Source organism: Pyrus communis, chromosome 2, assembly GCF_041283825.1.
Source record: "Pyrus communis isolate YQ-2024b chromosome 2, ASM4128382v1, whole genome shotgun sequence".
In the NCBI taxonomy this organism is placed as follows: domain Eukaryota; kingdom Viridiplantae; phylum Streptophyta; class Magnoliopsida; order Rosales; family Rosaceae; genus Pyrus; species Pyrus communis.
In genome coordinates, this window is record NC_142566.1 from 16,745,513 (window position 1) to 16,762,328 (window position 16,816).

The 16,816-nt window shown below is 36.9% G+C and overlaps 1 protein-coding gene across 1 annotated transcript; it reads right to left on the reverse strand.

Moving 5' to 3' along the window:
- Positions 1-2,576: 2,576 nt before the first annotated feature.
- Positions 2,577-5,290, reverse strand: LOC137748841 (1-aminocyclopropane-1-carboxylate synthase). Its single transcript, XM_068489029.2, has 4 exons — positions 5,030-5,290; positions 4,332-4,463; positions 4,050-4,210; positions 2,577-3,868 (listed from the first exon to the last, which is right to left on the reverse strand). Exons 1-4 carry the CDS (start codon positions 5,174-5,176, stop codon positions 2,887-2,889), a joined length of 1,422 nt encoding a protein of 473 aa, XP_068345130.2. The 5' UTR covers positions 5,177-5,290; the 3' UTR covers positions 2,577-2,886.
- Positions 5,291-16,816: the final 11,526 nt, after the last annotated feature.

The window sequence follows — 16,816 nt, forward strand, 5'->3', positions numbered from 1 at the left end:
AAATAGTAAACTGTAATATATATAGTTTAAGATCTTAAATATTCCCTGCCTATCCAAAATTAAAATAATTTAATAGTAGTGCTCAATCTTAAGATGTAAAATAATTTACTTTTTCTAATACAATGATTCATTTACAAAAAAGGGTGGAGGATTGAGCTGAGTCGCACAATGAATCAACTTACTAATCCTTATGGATCTGCGTGTGACAATTGGCTCATTTTTAGTGTTTTACTTTTTTGTTTTAATTTTACTATTTTGGATATTATTGTTTTTTATTAGAATATGTCTAAAAAAAAAAAAAAGAGATATTTGTCGATTTGCCCCTTGAACTTGTATAGAGGTGACAATTTCCCCCTTGAACTTTAATTTTAGCCGATTACCCCCTTGAACATTTATAATTAGCCTCCTAAAATTTTATAAATAGCCAATTTCCCCCAAGCGTTAGATTTTAAATTTTTCATTCAATTTTCATCCATCCAATTTTCCATTCTTTTTGCCCCCCATACAGTTGTCATGTGTTGTCCGTGTGATTAAAATGGATAAAAAATTGGATAATTTTTTTTTTTCAATCTAGCGTCAAGAGGGAAATTGGCTATTTATAAAAAATTAAGGAGTAATCGGCTAAAATTAAATTTCAAGGGGGAAATTGGCTAATTATAAAAGTTCAGGGAGGAAATTGATAGCTCCATACAAGTTTAGGGGGCAAATCGATAAATATGCCTTTGAAAAATAATGAACTTACTAACCACCTTACATGGTGTGTTTTTTTTTTTTTTTTTTTTTTTTTTTTTTTTTTTTTTTTTAATTCCAATAGAAGAAGGGTAATTTGGGTATTATGAGAGCTTCACCTTTTTTATCTTCTCTCTTAAAAAAGGGGTGTTGATAATCCCACCCCATTGTCCTATTTCCCCATATTTTAATAAAATCTCAAAAGTATTAATAACATGTTTATAATTTTATAAAAAGACTTTTAAACCCCTACCCCATTTCTCCCCCATTGTCTCTCTCCGTCCCCGTTTCTCTGTTATGTTTCACGTTTCATCTCTCTCTTCTCGGCTTTTGCACCGACCACCATGGCCGGAAGCACGAAGGATCAGGAGGAGCACGCCAAAGTTGTGGTGGTGGAGGAAGGGAAAGAGGAGTGCCCCTCTCCTCTAGGGCAAGTCACTTCTTGTTTAGGGCTTAAATTTCAATAGTGGGTGAGATATTATAATGCGGTGGAGAAATAAGACAATGGGGTGGGTCTAGTAGCACTCCTAAAGTTTGTACCATTTAAAATTCATGAATTAATTATGACTTTAAAGTGCAAGAGTAGATGAGATCCCATGAGCCAAACACTTAGTGACATAGATAAAGTGAGCATGGTAAAAATGTCCCATAGTCATAGTCGTTACTCTATGTGTTGACAAGGGAGAAATTACTTTAGAATACCAAATCTTATATGTTTGGCATCAGAAAATCCAATTTTTCTTTAATAATTAGAACTATTCAGTACTACGAAAAATGAACGATCAGGATTGAATTGAGAAAATAATATGTGTGCTTACTTACCAATCTAATAGATATAAAACCAAAATACTGAAGACTTACCCTAGAAAATCAATTTTTTTTATTTTTTGGTCAAACCCTAGAAACTCATAAAAATCCACTAGAAAGCATGATTTGCTAGTGAAATTTTGGACATTAGTTATGGGAATTTTGGTAAAATAAGAAGCACGCGCCCCTACTGTTCCCTTCCTACCTCCACCCCTGCTCGTGGATGTCACTATATGCTAGACAAGTTAACGAGTTGTATCGCAACGAATAGGGACCGGATATTCCCAATTGAGCCCAAAATGACATAAACTTAGGTTATAAGCCTTTTTTGAAACATGCCATGCTAAGAAGATGTACCAAATGATACCGCACTCTGTATCACATATTAATGTTGGTTGATCGTTACATATCGTTTAAAGATAATAACATGTTCACTTAGAAAAAATGAGTCCACTCCACCCCATGAGATATTTCAACCTGAAAAAAAAAAAAAACAAAAAAAAAAAAACAAAAATTATAGCCCCTTTATATATGATACAGTTGGTGTCTGCTCTTGATGGAGAAACTTTTTGGTGTATTTGGACTATTATAGTATTATTATCTCACTCATATATCCTAGAATTGGAATATTCAACCATGCACATATCCATACTATAACACATGAAATAATCTTCTCTTCATGGCAAAAGGGCTAGCTACAATTTTATCTTAAAAGATGGAATGTTATTTGAAACCCTAGCACAATATTTGGCTTTCTTTTCCCACAGTATGGTCTGAACGCACACAAATACTTTGATTGAAGCAAATCATAATCTTAAATATATTAAAGTTTGACTTTCCTACACACACGGCTTTGAGAATGTAGACGGCATTCAAGCATTAGTGGAGATCTGCCGGCCAACGTCGGCAGCGTATATATGATATGAGTCGGTCACCTTCTCAAGCCGCAAACTACGGTGGCGCCACTACGTATGCTATATGGCAATTGGCAAGGAGCATATGATTATGGGAGTTCACACTAGGATATAGAATCTACAAGATACACTAATCACATTGTATTGAATTAATAATACATCATAATCACAATGGATTAATTATAGTTTTCGAAGACATTAAGGAAATTTGGTGCCCACGCAAATGACTGAAACTAGTTTTACAAATGAAGCTAAAGCCACTTCACATCCACAACACGGACCGAGTGCGCACTTCTCTACATTCGAAAAAAAAAAACAAAAACGTAAAATAAAAATTCAACCAATTAACTTTTGGCAAAAAATAAAATAAAATTTGTTTGGTCTAAAATGCAATTTTAATTTTTTGTGGTTTCTTGTACTTAGACCAGGCTACCTCTCATCGACCAGGAATAGGGCTGCGGTCGTCGAAGGATAGCCGGAAAACCCACTTGGTGAGTGACCGTCTTCTCAAGTGGCTTAATTGGCTGCTTTGGCTGCGGCCAGTGACGTCGGGGACGTTGTAATATTCCCCCACAAAGGCCTTCAGTCTCTGCATTGCCAAGTCCAGTGTTTCCTCGGACAAGTTTGCAAAGCAGACACGAAACCAACCAGGTTCCGTGCAATGACATGACGATCCAGGAGAGATATTGAGGCGAACTTCGTATACAATCTTTTTCCAAAGCTCCATTTCGGCTTCGAAGGTGTTGGACCTAAGCAAGTGGCTCATATCCACCCAACAGAACAAGCCAGCATTGCCCTTGAGGCAGCTGATGCCGGCCTTCTGAAGGCCGGAGACAAGCTTTTTCTGACGTTGTTTGAGTCTTTTTTGGTTCTCGGCTATGTAGTTCTTAGTAAGTTTCTTGTCGGATAGCATGGCGGAGAGAAGGTGCTGAGTTTGAGAAGAGACAAGTCCAAAGCTTGACATTTTTGTAGCAGCGGCCACAACCATGTCGTCGTTGGAGTAAATCGCCCCGACTCGAAAACCCGGAAGACCAAGATCCTTAGAGAGGCTATAGACAACGTGAACTCGCTGCCAAACTTCGGAATTCTCATCACATTTTCTATCTTTGAGAACTTCCATGACGCTTATAAAGGATGCGGAGCTAAAAGCTGTGCCGGAGTAAATTTCGTCGCTAATAAGGTGGATGCCTTTGTCTTCAACAAAGGAAAGGAGGAGGTTGAGTTCGTTTCTGGTCATTGTGGTCCCCAATGGGTTTGATGGGTTCGTGACCAATACGCCTTTGACTCTGAGATTGCGTTTTTCGGCTTCTTGGTAGGCTTCTTGTAGAGCAGGTTCAGTAATTTGGAAGCCATTGGAGCTTGTGCAGTGAATGGGTACAATCTCGACTCCAGTTCGCCATTTGAGGTCTCTATCAAATCTGTAAGAAACGTAATAAAATGTTTTTAGGGATGAATTAATGTTTAGTTATTTCTTATCATGAAATGAAGTTCACGAGTCACTTCAGAATACTAAAAAATTGGTAGGTCTCAAGTTCAAATCGTTTATAAAACAAGAAAATAAATTGAAAAGGATAATCAAGTGATTATTAAGATACGTACCCTGGGTAGTATGGTGTAGGAATAAGAACAGCTTCACCGGGGTCAGCGAGGCAGAAGATGAGGGTCTCATTGGCTGAAGTTGCACCGGCGGTGAGGACTAAGTGATTGGGATCAAAGGTCACTTTGTTCCCTCGGATTTCTGCCATGAAATCTACCAATGCCTGTAAGAAGAATGATCAAAAGCTGAGTCAGATATGCAACTGGCTAGAACTTACTTGTTAGAGTAGTACCTTTGAATTGCATTAACGAAAAGTGAGCACTATATTATATACATAAGTTTACCCTTTTGAATGCGGGAAGGCCGTGATAATCTTGGAAGAGTGCAAGCTCTGCAAATATGGATTCTCCATTTTTCTTAAATGCAGCTGCGTCTGGATTCTTAGCGAGCCATGACTCCAGAAGATCAAAGCAGAGCTGGACAAAATTGAAATAATGAGTACAAAGTTTATATGCTAAATATTACTATATATAGCAACAAGGGCGGAGCCAAGTACAAGGCTCCCCTAGGCTATAGCATAGGGAGAGTTTGGTTCTTCAAGCTTAAAAATATTAATTTTTAGGTTAGTTTATGATTTTTAATTGTCATATTTCACAAAAGAAATGAAATTTTTTTATTAGTAAGCCTACTTTTAAGAATAATAAGAGGTAATAGATATTAAATAAACTCATCACTTTAAACAATATTATATTTAATAATAATAAATTAAAACTTCCATATCACAAGTGGTTTCTTATTTTATTCACTTGAAAGTTTTGAAGGCTAGAAACCTAGAAAACATAGTATAAAATTTTTGCTTCAAATTACTACATTCAAGTTTTTATTATTATATAATTTTATGTAGGCAATATAGGATTAAAAACTTGATTTCGTAGTAATAATTTTAGCTTAGCTCAAATAATTTATGGCTACGTCATTGTATAACAACATTTATGCATGTTTGTTCAATTAATTAAGCTACTAAATTATAATAATTATTTACCTGATTTTCTGCAAGACCCATCTGAATAATCCCGTTTGTGTTGTGGACCTCATGGTAGGGGTTCTTCTCATACTCTTGCCAGCCTAAGAAGTAGGAGGAGTCTTGGCCGTGAGAGTTGAACGTAGCGTTTCTGGATAACATGTGCATTTTGGTGACAAGCTATAACACAAAAGTGTGAATAGGAAGAGATAGCAAAAGAAGAGAGAGAGAGAGAACTTGAGGTTTTTGTTTTGGTTTTGGATTACAAGTTTGAAGTGGGATATTGGATGGTGTTGGAGTGGAGAGGTCTATATATAGCGAAAAAATAATCATTATATTTTAAACATATATAAAGGATTTGTCTAACAAAGGAATGCCACGTCACACTGAGTAACCAAACAATTAAGACAAACAAGGGAACATTTATGCTCTATAACTATGGTGTAGGTTCACCATACACTTAATTATTTGTCATGTACTGTCTTTTCACCTAATTCTAGCTAACTTTTGAAGTAAATGTTACCTTTTCAAATTTGAAAAATATTAACCAAGGTTATGTGAAATGGCACGTGTCAGATGATTAGGTGTATGGTGAGCATACACCAAAGTTTAGAGTGGTGAGCAAAAACAAACATTCATTATTTTTCTTAAAAAAAATGTTAGGGAGATCATGTTTTTAGATCATATTTTGTAAAAGGGAAATTCATCATTCAAAGGGAAGTAGACTACTCAAGAATATCAAATTTCATTTATTTTCTATCAAAATTGAATAAAAGATTTCAAAAATATCTAATAAAATAAAAAGAATAATGTATCGATGAAATGTTGCTTGATCTTCTTTGGGAACTTGAGTAAGGCATAGTTGTGTTTAATAGAATACCCCTCTTTATCTTTATTTGGTGTAACTATTTGAGGTTGACGAGGAAATTTTTACATCCATATTTAACCAAGGAATTCAATCATCATCAACCACATCATGTGATCTACAAAACATGATTCAAATAAATGACATCTCTAGCATCACCCCTTACTTAATATTTGTGATTCATGAATTTTGGTCATGTAAAATCATAAATTTTGATCAAGTAAATATCAAGGATAACACGATAATTCTACGCGCTTTTATATCCACCGTCCAAAGCAAAGACATTGATCAAGCAGGACCTCCACATTCCCAAAACCCAAAAACCAATGAAGTTTAGTGTTTACTAATCTAAGATTAATTAATTAATTTTTGTCACTATTTTCTTGAACTAGGAAGTGTGTTCCACCACCTACAAACTTGAGTGGGGATTACGAGTGTACAAAGAAGCATTAATCAGACTGTAACTGAAAAAACAAAGAAACAAGAATTAAGACTGGGGTCTAATTTTGTTTAGAAAGCCTTGCCGACAGCGAGTATCATAGAAAAAGGCTAGAGTGACCCACAAGGTCCTTGAAAATTTCGACCTACGACTGTGCCCCCTGGTCCATATGCTTCTTGACTCTAGTAGCCATAACTAATTTTGTCGGCCATTTTTCTCCTCTATTTTTCTTTTTATTTTATTTTATTTTATTTTAACCTTTTAGTTCGTTCGTACAAGTTCTTGTGTCTGATAAGTCCATTACGCTAATAGCCAAACAATGTTTTGATTTGAGTCATACTCGAAAAATTCGGTAGGAACATAAAGGGCATCTCTCTTTTTTCTTCATTTAACATCATCTGACACACCCCGACCCAGAAAGTCCACTTGGACCCTGAATCGAGTTGTGCTGGCCGACACCTGGAAGGTGACGAAGCCATAAAATGTGATAGAGTGTAGAAAAAGTGAATAAATTTGAATCTAAAAGTGTCAAAGTACCAGAGTGCGCTATGAGTGGGAGCGAACCCATATCACACGCGATGTCAGAGCATAGGTAAGGTACAGTAGTGCGGGTAAGAATCATACCCTCAGAATTATCCATCAATACTAAGATTCGCCACAGATTCTTGTCGATACAAACTCAGCAGCTAAAACCTGGAGGGCACCAAACAGAAGGTGTGAGTAAGCAATAAAACCAAACTTCCCAAAGTTATTACCTCTCTAAAAGTAATGCCCCTAATTGTAAAACCCGTATCGTTTTCCATAAGACAGTACAACATATATACATATATCCAAACCATACTCAGAAATGACCAAAACCACGGTTTGCCATCAACTCCACCATACATTAATAAGTAGGCCAAATGAACTAAATCAATACAAAGTGATATATCAGTCAGAGTCATCTCAAATGACGTGTACAACTTATCCATATCTCATCAATCATGGCTAGCATATAAGTCGGAATCACCTATAGTGACCTGTACGACTTATTCATATCTCATCAATCCTGGCTAGCATATAAGTCGGAGTCACCTATAGTGACCTGTACGACTTATCCATATCTCATCAATCATGGCTAGCATATAAGTCGGAGTCACCTATAGTGACCTGTACGACTTATCCATATCTCATCAATCCTGGCTAGCCAATAGCTCAATAAGTATACCTGCACACGAGTCGGAACCACCTAAAGTGGTCTGTACGACAAGACTGGGTGTAAATAAATACGCTCAAGTGCTACGATCACGTGAAGACTGGGCGAATAATCGCGGGTCACCTACGAGTCGAAACCACCTAAAGTGGTCTGTACGACAGGACTGTGCACCTACCTTGAATCCAAGGTGAGCGTAAGGTGCGGGAGGTGAACATCACGTGAAGGACTGTGCCCTGGCCACGGGCGGGAGCACTAACACCGGGGTGCAGGTTTATGAGCTATACTATGTCTCAACACAATCGTACTCACTACCATCACTAACATCAACATATACTCACCTGAAGCTTACCTGGGTGTCTTGCGTCCACCTTTGCACTTGAAAGCATTCCCAATAATTATATGCAAGTAGTATACATATGGATATACCATGATGCAATCTAAAACTCAACCATGTTGTAGCATTTTCAATTATAAACAATACGGTGTGAAATGTACAATCAATAACGCTCTACTCCCGAACTACTTATTTTCAGGGATAATTATCCATAATAACCCAATTAACACTAATTAACTAACTAATTCACAAAACTAAAACTTGTCTTTATCAATTTCCTTCGCATTACTCAATTTCCCAAATAAGGCTTTTGTCTCAAACATTTTATGGCTGCATCTAACCTCTCGTTAGACTGCCTACGTACCCTAGACAGGGATCAAGCCATTCGTAGTTCATATTGGTACTTCAAGCATTCACAATAATTATATATGAAAGTAACATGCCTAATCAATTTAAAAGTGTCGATAGAACTCTCAACAATATGTACGATAAAAAGGAAAATATGCACTCACCTGGAGTCCACGCTATGATTCTCTAGCGCACGCATCGAGGCGTACTGAATGATTGGCCCCTGCTACGAAGTCCAAAAGTGGACGGAAGATGGTCAATTTTGCCCACGAAGCCGGCTGGTGCCTAAAACTTCCCGACATCGATTCGTCGTCTACGGTGGTCCAACGGGGTCAAGGTTGGTTGGGTTTTGCTCCTGGGATGATGGGCTACAAAGCCCAAGTGGTGGCATCGGCCATTGCTTTGCCGATTTGCCGGAAAATCGAGAAAGGTGGCCGGAGCACCATTGATTTTCGTCAACTTTCGTGGCCTCAAACCGCCTCATTCCATGTTAATCAAGGTGGTTCTTGGGTGGGTTTTGTAGAGGGGAATGAGAGCTTCAAGATGGTGGTGGTGGTATCGAAAAACTCCACCGGAGTTGGCCGGAATCAGCCTTGGAAAATGGATGGTCATGCATGTCGGGTCACGGTTTTGGGGGAGCTTTCCCATTTTTTTTTTTTTTTTTTTTCTTTTCTTCCTTCTTTTTGATTGGCTGCCAACTTTACTTCTTCTTTCCTCCCTCCATTTTCTGATTGGGTTTCCCCCACAAAGTGGGGATTTAATTTAAATAAACATTAAACCTTGAATAACCAATTTCGAACGTCCGTAACTATACCGTTATAATCCGGACTCGCAAACGGCTTTCGCCTCTGCGTTCACATCCACGAGTATTATGAGAATATGTTAAAAGAATAAGTCATACGTCTCTCTAGACGATGCTCAACATAAGTCAAAGCCCTTGCCTCTAGGGCAATTTAGTAAATTCACGCTTTTAAAATAAAATAAAAACGTAAAATTTGGAACGGGTTGTCACAATCTACCCACCTTAAGAAAATGTCGTCCTCGAAATTTAAAATCATCAGTCCAAAGTAGAATACTCAAAATTAAAGAGATATATGTATGTAAATACATACACGAGGAAGACACAAAGTGATAACGACTACATAAAAGAGGATGACATTCCGTCATGATCGGAGTGTAGTGACTCTTCTTTCATGCCTCCAAATTCCTACTATCCTCCCATAAACGTGTTCAAAGCATAACGCACTTCGAAATTAAGTATGTAATAGTTTTGGATCAAGCCCAAACAACAATTAACGAATTAAATAAGTAAGCACAAATATTAACGTAGAATAATCTACTCGTTTACTTGCTTAACAACCCAACGAATAAGTTATTAATATTACGGTCTGCACCCCGCAAAACTGACAATTCACTGTTGTTTTGATAAGCAAGTAACAATTCCCGATGGTGCAATATTACCATCTTGCCTCTCAATGGGAAATACACATACCAGCCTCCATCGTACTCATTCACTACCTTCTGAGGCAACATCGTCAATAACATAAATTTTCTACATCACAATCTAAATCAAATATTTGTTCGCAATAATCTGCTGTAAATCACAAGCTGCACATACAATATTTGTATTATATTTCGAAAGATACCATACTCCTAAACAGGAATGTAACCGTAGTTACCCATAATTCTAACAAAAGTATACGTCTATTAAATATGCACTGTGCGTAAAATCTTCATACATCAACTCCAATGATACCATAGTTAACCCGAAATTGTAACTGTGGTTACAAGTGACTAGAATGGAAATAAGGATATACTGCAACCATGCTACTGGTGGGACAAACAAGATGCAACTCGTCCACAAAGGTCTAAGTAACTCATTTCAAACTAATCGTTAATCTAGGAGTAGAAATGTAATACTGAACAACTTCTAATACTCAAAACCTTTATAACGACTTCCAAAGGCTTGGAAGTGAAACATGTAACACGATGAAATATAAATACACCAAGATGATAATCTTGTCAGGTTTCTGTTTGTTGAATTTGTATAGAAGTCTAGGAGTAGTTTTCTCAAAAAGTCATCGTCATCTGGACGCAATTAGAAAATTGTAGTTGCCCAAGGAAATTTGAACTCTATATCCTCAATATCCCCACAACATTAATCAAAAGTAAGGTGCATCTAATGTGAGGATTCATTTAAAAACACATCAACGGGAGCCTCGATTTTATCTCTTCCCTACTTCCACATTTGGTCACGTCACAAAGAGAACTTCTAGATCACATCACCCGAAGAGATTGACTACATCCCACTTCTATCTTAGTGGTCTTCACAAGTGTCTTGTTGTTGAAATTTCAACGCCTATTTTAAGGAAATAACTATTGCCAATACTTCAATTTTTAGGGCAAGAAGAATATCGTTTTCTACTTAAGTAAACAACCACCAATTGGAACATCATATAAGCGTATCATTGGTTTAGCATCACGATTAATGAATATCACATTCTTTACATATACAACATATCTCGAACTGAGCATATAAAAAGATACTTCCTAACTCCATTCATACAAAATGATTAAAATCATTTGAACCATTTCTTGATAGATTAAAGGTAACTCTACATCAATACTCATATTTCCCAACTAAATAGAATAGGACATGCTGGAAGTGTGCGAGAGTAGATACACGATAGTGCACTCATAGATGCTAATTTAATTCTACTATTGCCTCTGACAGAACTTAGCTTGTTCCAAAAAGTAAATGTAATAAAAAGTTCTAAGATCAATGAAGATTTGGACACACTTTTCTACATAAAAGTCCCAAACAATATTCCAATGAAATTAGAAATTGTTAATTCTAGGTCATAAGTATGATGGTTCATCTTTAGCTGTTCTACCACCGAGAAACATAAGCGTTAACCTACTAAGAAAGGCTGAATCTGAATTGACTTGTCACATCAATCAACAATCACTATGCATCATCAAAATCTCCACCGAGAAGTGTCATCTAGCCTTCGAAATAAGGTGATGATTGTTGGCTTTAGGTCAATGAATAAGATGGTTCGTTTCAAACGGTTCTAATCGTGAAAAATAAAAGCAATACTCAGTCATGTTACCATACCAACTTAACAATGTGGTGGTATCCGCGGTAAGATTTTTGGGATATGACACCAAAAGTATACGTCCTCGAATTTACAGTACTACTAACCAACACTACGACACGAACTAAAAGGTCTTCACAGTTTCCTCGACACTCATAACAATCTAACAGTGAGATATCATCCCGCATTTCGATTCTAATGTCTACTTATGGAAGTGATCGAGAGGTGGTTAGTCAAAGGGTTTTCGTTTGCCTAGATAAGTGATAGGGTAAAAACAACAATCATGAGTTTACCGTCCTATTGCAAAGCTTATTCCTAAGCTTCCACGATCCTAATTTATTCGGCTCTAGCGAAGTAGTTCATTGATCCTAGGAGGATTTGATGATTGCTTTTTGGATTTCTACAACTCCCAGGATATGACAACTTACATTCGCAAGCCTATTCTCACCCATTTAATGAGTACAACTATAAAAGCAAAAATCTGGGAATAGCGTTGATTGAAAAATCTCAATGCTAGAAAAAGACCTTACTTAAGATCTACTTTCAAAAAAACTTCATCGACAGTTGATCTTCCTACTAAAGATCCAACATGAACACAAGTATGCTTGAAGATATTAGTGCTAATAGGGACCAAACAAATAATTATCCCTCAAATGATCTTCCGCAAAATGTTACTAAGAAATCAAGACTAACTAAGATTTCCAATCTCTAAATGATCAATACTAACGGAGGTAGGACAATGATAGAATTATTTGGTAATATCTCTGGTGATACATGATTATCAAAACATTTACTTAGGCCATCAACTTGCCTCACTTTTATACCTTTCCTCCACAAGGAAAATCTTCGTTTCAATTCTAAGGACAACCGCCAAAATGATTTTATAAAATGTCGTCAAGACCACAAAATTGTCCAAAACTGAAGAAAAGTTAACATATTTTTCCATATTCGACGAGGTGGCATCATTCGAACGTCAAACACAAAAACCAAGAGTGCTCACATCACGCGTGTGATGAACACAATACTGCCCAACATATGCTCTGATACCAGACTGACACACCCCGACCCAGAAAGTCCACTTGGACCCTGAATCGAGCTGTGCTGGCCGACACCTGGAAGGTGACGAAGCCATAAAATGTGATAGAGTGTAGAAAAAGTGAATAAATTTGAATCTAAAAGTGTCAAAGTACCAGAGTGCGCTATGAGTGGGAGCGAACCCATATCACACGCGATGTCAGAGCATAGGTAAGGTACAGTAGTGCGGGTAAGAATCATACCCTCAGAATTATCCATCAATACTAAGATTCGCCACAGATTCTTGTCGATACAAACTCAGCAGCTAAAACCTGGAGGGCACCAAACAGAAGGTGTGAGTAAGCAATAAAACCAAACTTCCCAAAGTTATTACCTCTCTAAAAGTAATGCCCCTAATTGTAAAACACGTATCGTTTTCCATAAGACAGTACAACATATATACATATATCCAAACCATACTCAGAAATGACCAAAACCACGGTTTGCCATCAACTCCACCATACATTAATAAGTAGGCCAAATGAACTAAATCAATACAAAGTGATATATCAGTCAGAGTCATCTAAAATGACGTGTACAACTTATCCATATCTCATCAATCATGGCTAGCATATAAGTCGGAATTACCTATAGTGACCTGTACGACTTATTCATATCTCATCAATCCTGGCTAGCATATAAGTCGGAGTCACCTATAGTGACCTGTACGACTTATCCATATCTCATCAATCCTGGCTAGCATATAAGTCGGAGTCACCTATAGTGACCTGTACGACTTATCCATATCTCATCAATCATGGCTAGCATATAAGTCGGAGTCACCTATAGTGACCTGTACGACTTATCCATATCTCATCAATCCTGGCTAGCCAATAGCTCAATAAGTATACCTGCACACGAGTCGGAACCACCTAAAGTGGTCTGTACGACAAGACTGGGTGTAAATAAATACGCTCAAGTGCTACGATCACGTGAAAACTGGGCGAATAATCGTGGGTCACCTACGAGTCGGAACCACCTAAAGTGGTCTGTACGACAGGACTGTGCACCTACCTTGAATCCAAGGTGAGCGTAAGGTGCGGGAGGTGAACATCACGTGAAGGACTGTGCCCTGGCCACGGGCGGGAGCACTAACACCGGGGTGCAGGTTTATGAGCTATACTATGTCTCAACACAATCGTACTCACTACCATCACTAACATCAACATATACTCACCTGAAGCTTACCTGGGTGTCTTGCGTCCACCTTTGCACTTGAAAGCATTCCCAATAATTATATGCAAGTAGTATACATATGGATATACCATGATGCAATCTAAAACTCAACCATGTTGTAGCATTTTCAATTATAAACAATACGGTGTGAAATGTACAATCAATAACGCTCTACTCCCGAACTACTTATTTTCAGGGATAATTATCCATAATAACCCAATTAACACTAATTAACTAACTAATTCACAAAACTAAAACTTGTCTTTATCAATTTCCTTCGCATTACTCAATTTCCCAAATAAGGCTTTTGTCTCAAACATTTTATGGCTGCATCTAACTTCTCGTTAGACTGCCTACGTACCCTAGACAGGGATCAAGCCGTTCGTAGTTCATATTGGTACTTCAAGCATTCACAATAATTATATATGAAAGTAACATGCCTAATCAATTTAAAAGTGTCGATAGAACTCTCAACAATATGTACGATAAAAAGGAAAATATGCACTCACCTGGAGTCCACGCTATGATTCTCTAGCGCACGCATCGAGGCGTACTGAATGATTGGCCCCTGCTACGAAGTCCAAAAGTGGACGGAAGATGGTCAATTTTGCCCACGAAGCCGGCTGGTGCCTAAAACTTCCCGACATCGATTCGTCGTCTACGGTGGTCCAACGGGGTCAAGGTTGGTTGGGTTTTGCTCCTGGGATGATGGGCTACAAAGCCCAAGTGGTGGCATCGGCCATTGCTTTGCCGATTTGCCGGAAAATCGAGAAGGGTGGCCGGAGCACCATTGATTTTCGTCAATTTTCGTGGCCTCAAACCGCCTCATACCATGTTAATCAAGGTGGTTCTTGGGTGGGTTTTGTAGAGGGGAATGAGAGCTTCAAGATGGTGGTGGTGGTATCGAAAAACTCCACCGGAGTTGGCCGGAATCGGCCTTGGAAAATGGATGGTCATGCATGTCGGGTCACGGTTTTGGGGGAGCTTTCCCATTTTTTTTTTTTTTTTCTTTTCTTCCTTCTTTTTGATTGGCTGCCAACTTTACTTCTTCTTTCCTCCCTCCATTTTCTGATTGGGTTTCCCCCACAAAGTGGGGATTTAATTTAAATAAACATTAAACCTTGAATAACCAATTTCGAACGTCCGTAACTATACCGTTATAATCCGGACTCGCAAACGGCTTTCGCCTCTGCGTTCACATCCACGAGTATTATGAGAATATGTTAAAAGAATAAGTCATACGTCTCTCTAGACGATGCTCAACATAAGTCAAAGCCCTTGCCTCTAGGGCAATTTAGTAAATTCACGCTTTTAAAATAAAATAAAAACGTAAAATTTGGAACGGGTTGTCACATCATCACTCTAATGTCCTTTATAATTAGGTATACAAACAGGGAAAACACTAGAATCATTTGTTATAAACCTTGTTTTGTTTTCCCTTCCATCTAGAGGAGAAATTGGATTTGCCATGAGACTAATAACTATTAATTAGGGAGTCTAAAAATTGCTCTTGAGGTTAAGTTAATTTTTGTTAAGATTCCATGAAATTATATGCACTATATATATATATATATATATATATATATATATATATATGTTTCAAAAGATTTAATATAAGATTATTTAAGAATAATCAAAACGGGTACTTAAAACCAGAGATACCGATTACTGATAAACTTTTGCAAAAATAAAAATACATTAAACAAAAACAAATATGTACCAATTAAACAACTAATTTCCATCACCCAACTCATAATTATATAGAATTATAATAACAAAAAGAAACAGATACTATATCTAGAAGCCAAATTCGTTATTTTGGGGTCCATTTTTTGTTTTTCAAAATCAAATAGTTTAATGAAGGATAATACTTGTGTTCCTCTTTGGGGGAATGAGCTCATTTCCCCACATGTGAATAAAGTATCTTCATTACAGAAATTTCATAATCGGAACCACTGAATTTTTTATTCTTCATCTGAAGATCATCCCTACAAAAAATCATTCAAATCGGAGTTCGTGTAATCATCCAAATGTACTAATAAATGGAGGGTTCATCATGAATATATTATTTGGTACCTACACTGTTAATTTATTTGATAAAGTCAGATAACTAAATGAACTCCGGTTCAAATTATTTTTTATAGGATGATCTTTAAATGAATCTTAAAGAATTGAAAGGTTCTGATTGTAAATTTTTTACAGTAAAGATACGTTATTTGCAAATGGAGGAATGAGTTTATCCTCAAAGCAGGAATGCAAGCATTATATATTAACAACATGATCTGTTGATTATAAATGATTTTATTACCAAATACCTTAAATGGTTTTCCTTTCTGTTATTCCAACTAACTTAGTATATGTTTGCATAAAAAATAAAAAATAAAAACTAAATATTATTGCCAAAATCTAAACCGTCTTTCAAATCCTTTCATCCAATGAATATTTTAATTTTTTTCTCCTAATACATGGCCCATTGGTAAGTTGAGCAGCAAATCGTGATTGAACAACCGAAAATTGATCAATTTTTTTTAATTCATGAGTCGGGGCATCCTAATTGGACTGCCGAACTTGAGCAGCAAATCTTTGGTATTCGTTTTTTCATGATAATGTCTTGCCTTGCCATTTGGACGGCGGTGACTCGACGTTTGCTATTCAAACTTTGCAATGCACTGATGAAGGTATAACATAAAAAGTACCAAATATCACTTAATATTACGGTCTAATTGTATTTCTCTTAACTTGTAAGTGAGAGATTTTAGATTCAATTTTCGCAGAAACGAATTTGAACCATATTATTATTAGCTTATTATGAGGCTTAACTTATTCCCCACTCTCTTAATGTAGATTATAATATTGTTTATTAAAAGAAAGTAACAAACAAATGTAAATAAATATAATTAATTAGGCTGAAAATATGCTAGTGATGGTTTGATTAGGATGTTATTAAAGCAAACAACAATTATTATTCATAACAACTTCTAACCCATAGTCCGCCCTTTGTTTCTGCTACCTGGTTTCTAAGCCTTCCCATTGTAATTCACATAGATTATTAGTCCCTACTCCCTATAGTTGCCGCTTTTCAGGAAAGATATAAATTGAGTTAAAAAAAACTTCACACATGAAGTCACCATTAACAAATGCATTTATGGGTTTAAAAAGTGATTAACAGACAGTTGTTCGTTGTTTTTCCATTTGTATTTGATGGAAGCAATTAATTAGTTATAAGGCAGAGTAAGGCGATGGTGATGGTGATGGTGATGGTGATGGGTCGTTTCACTC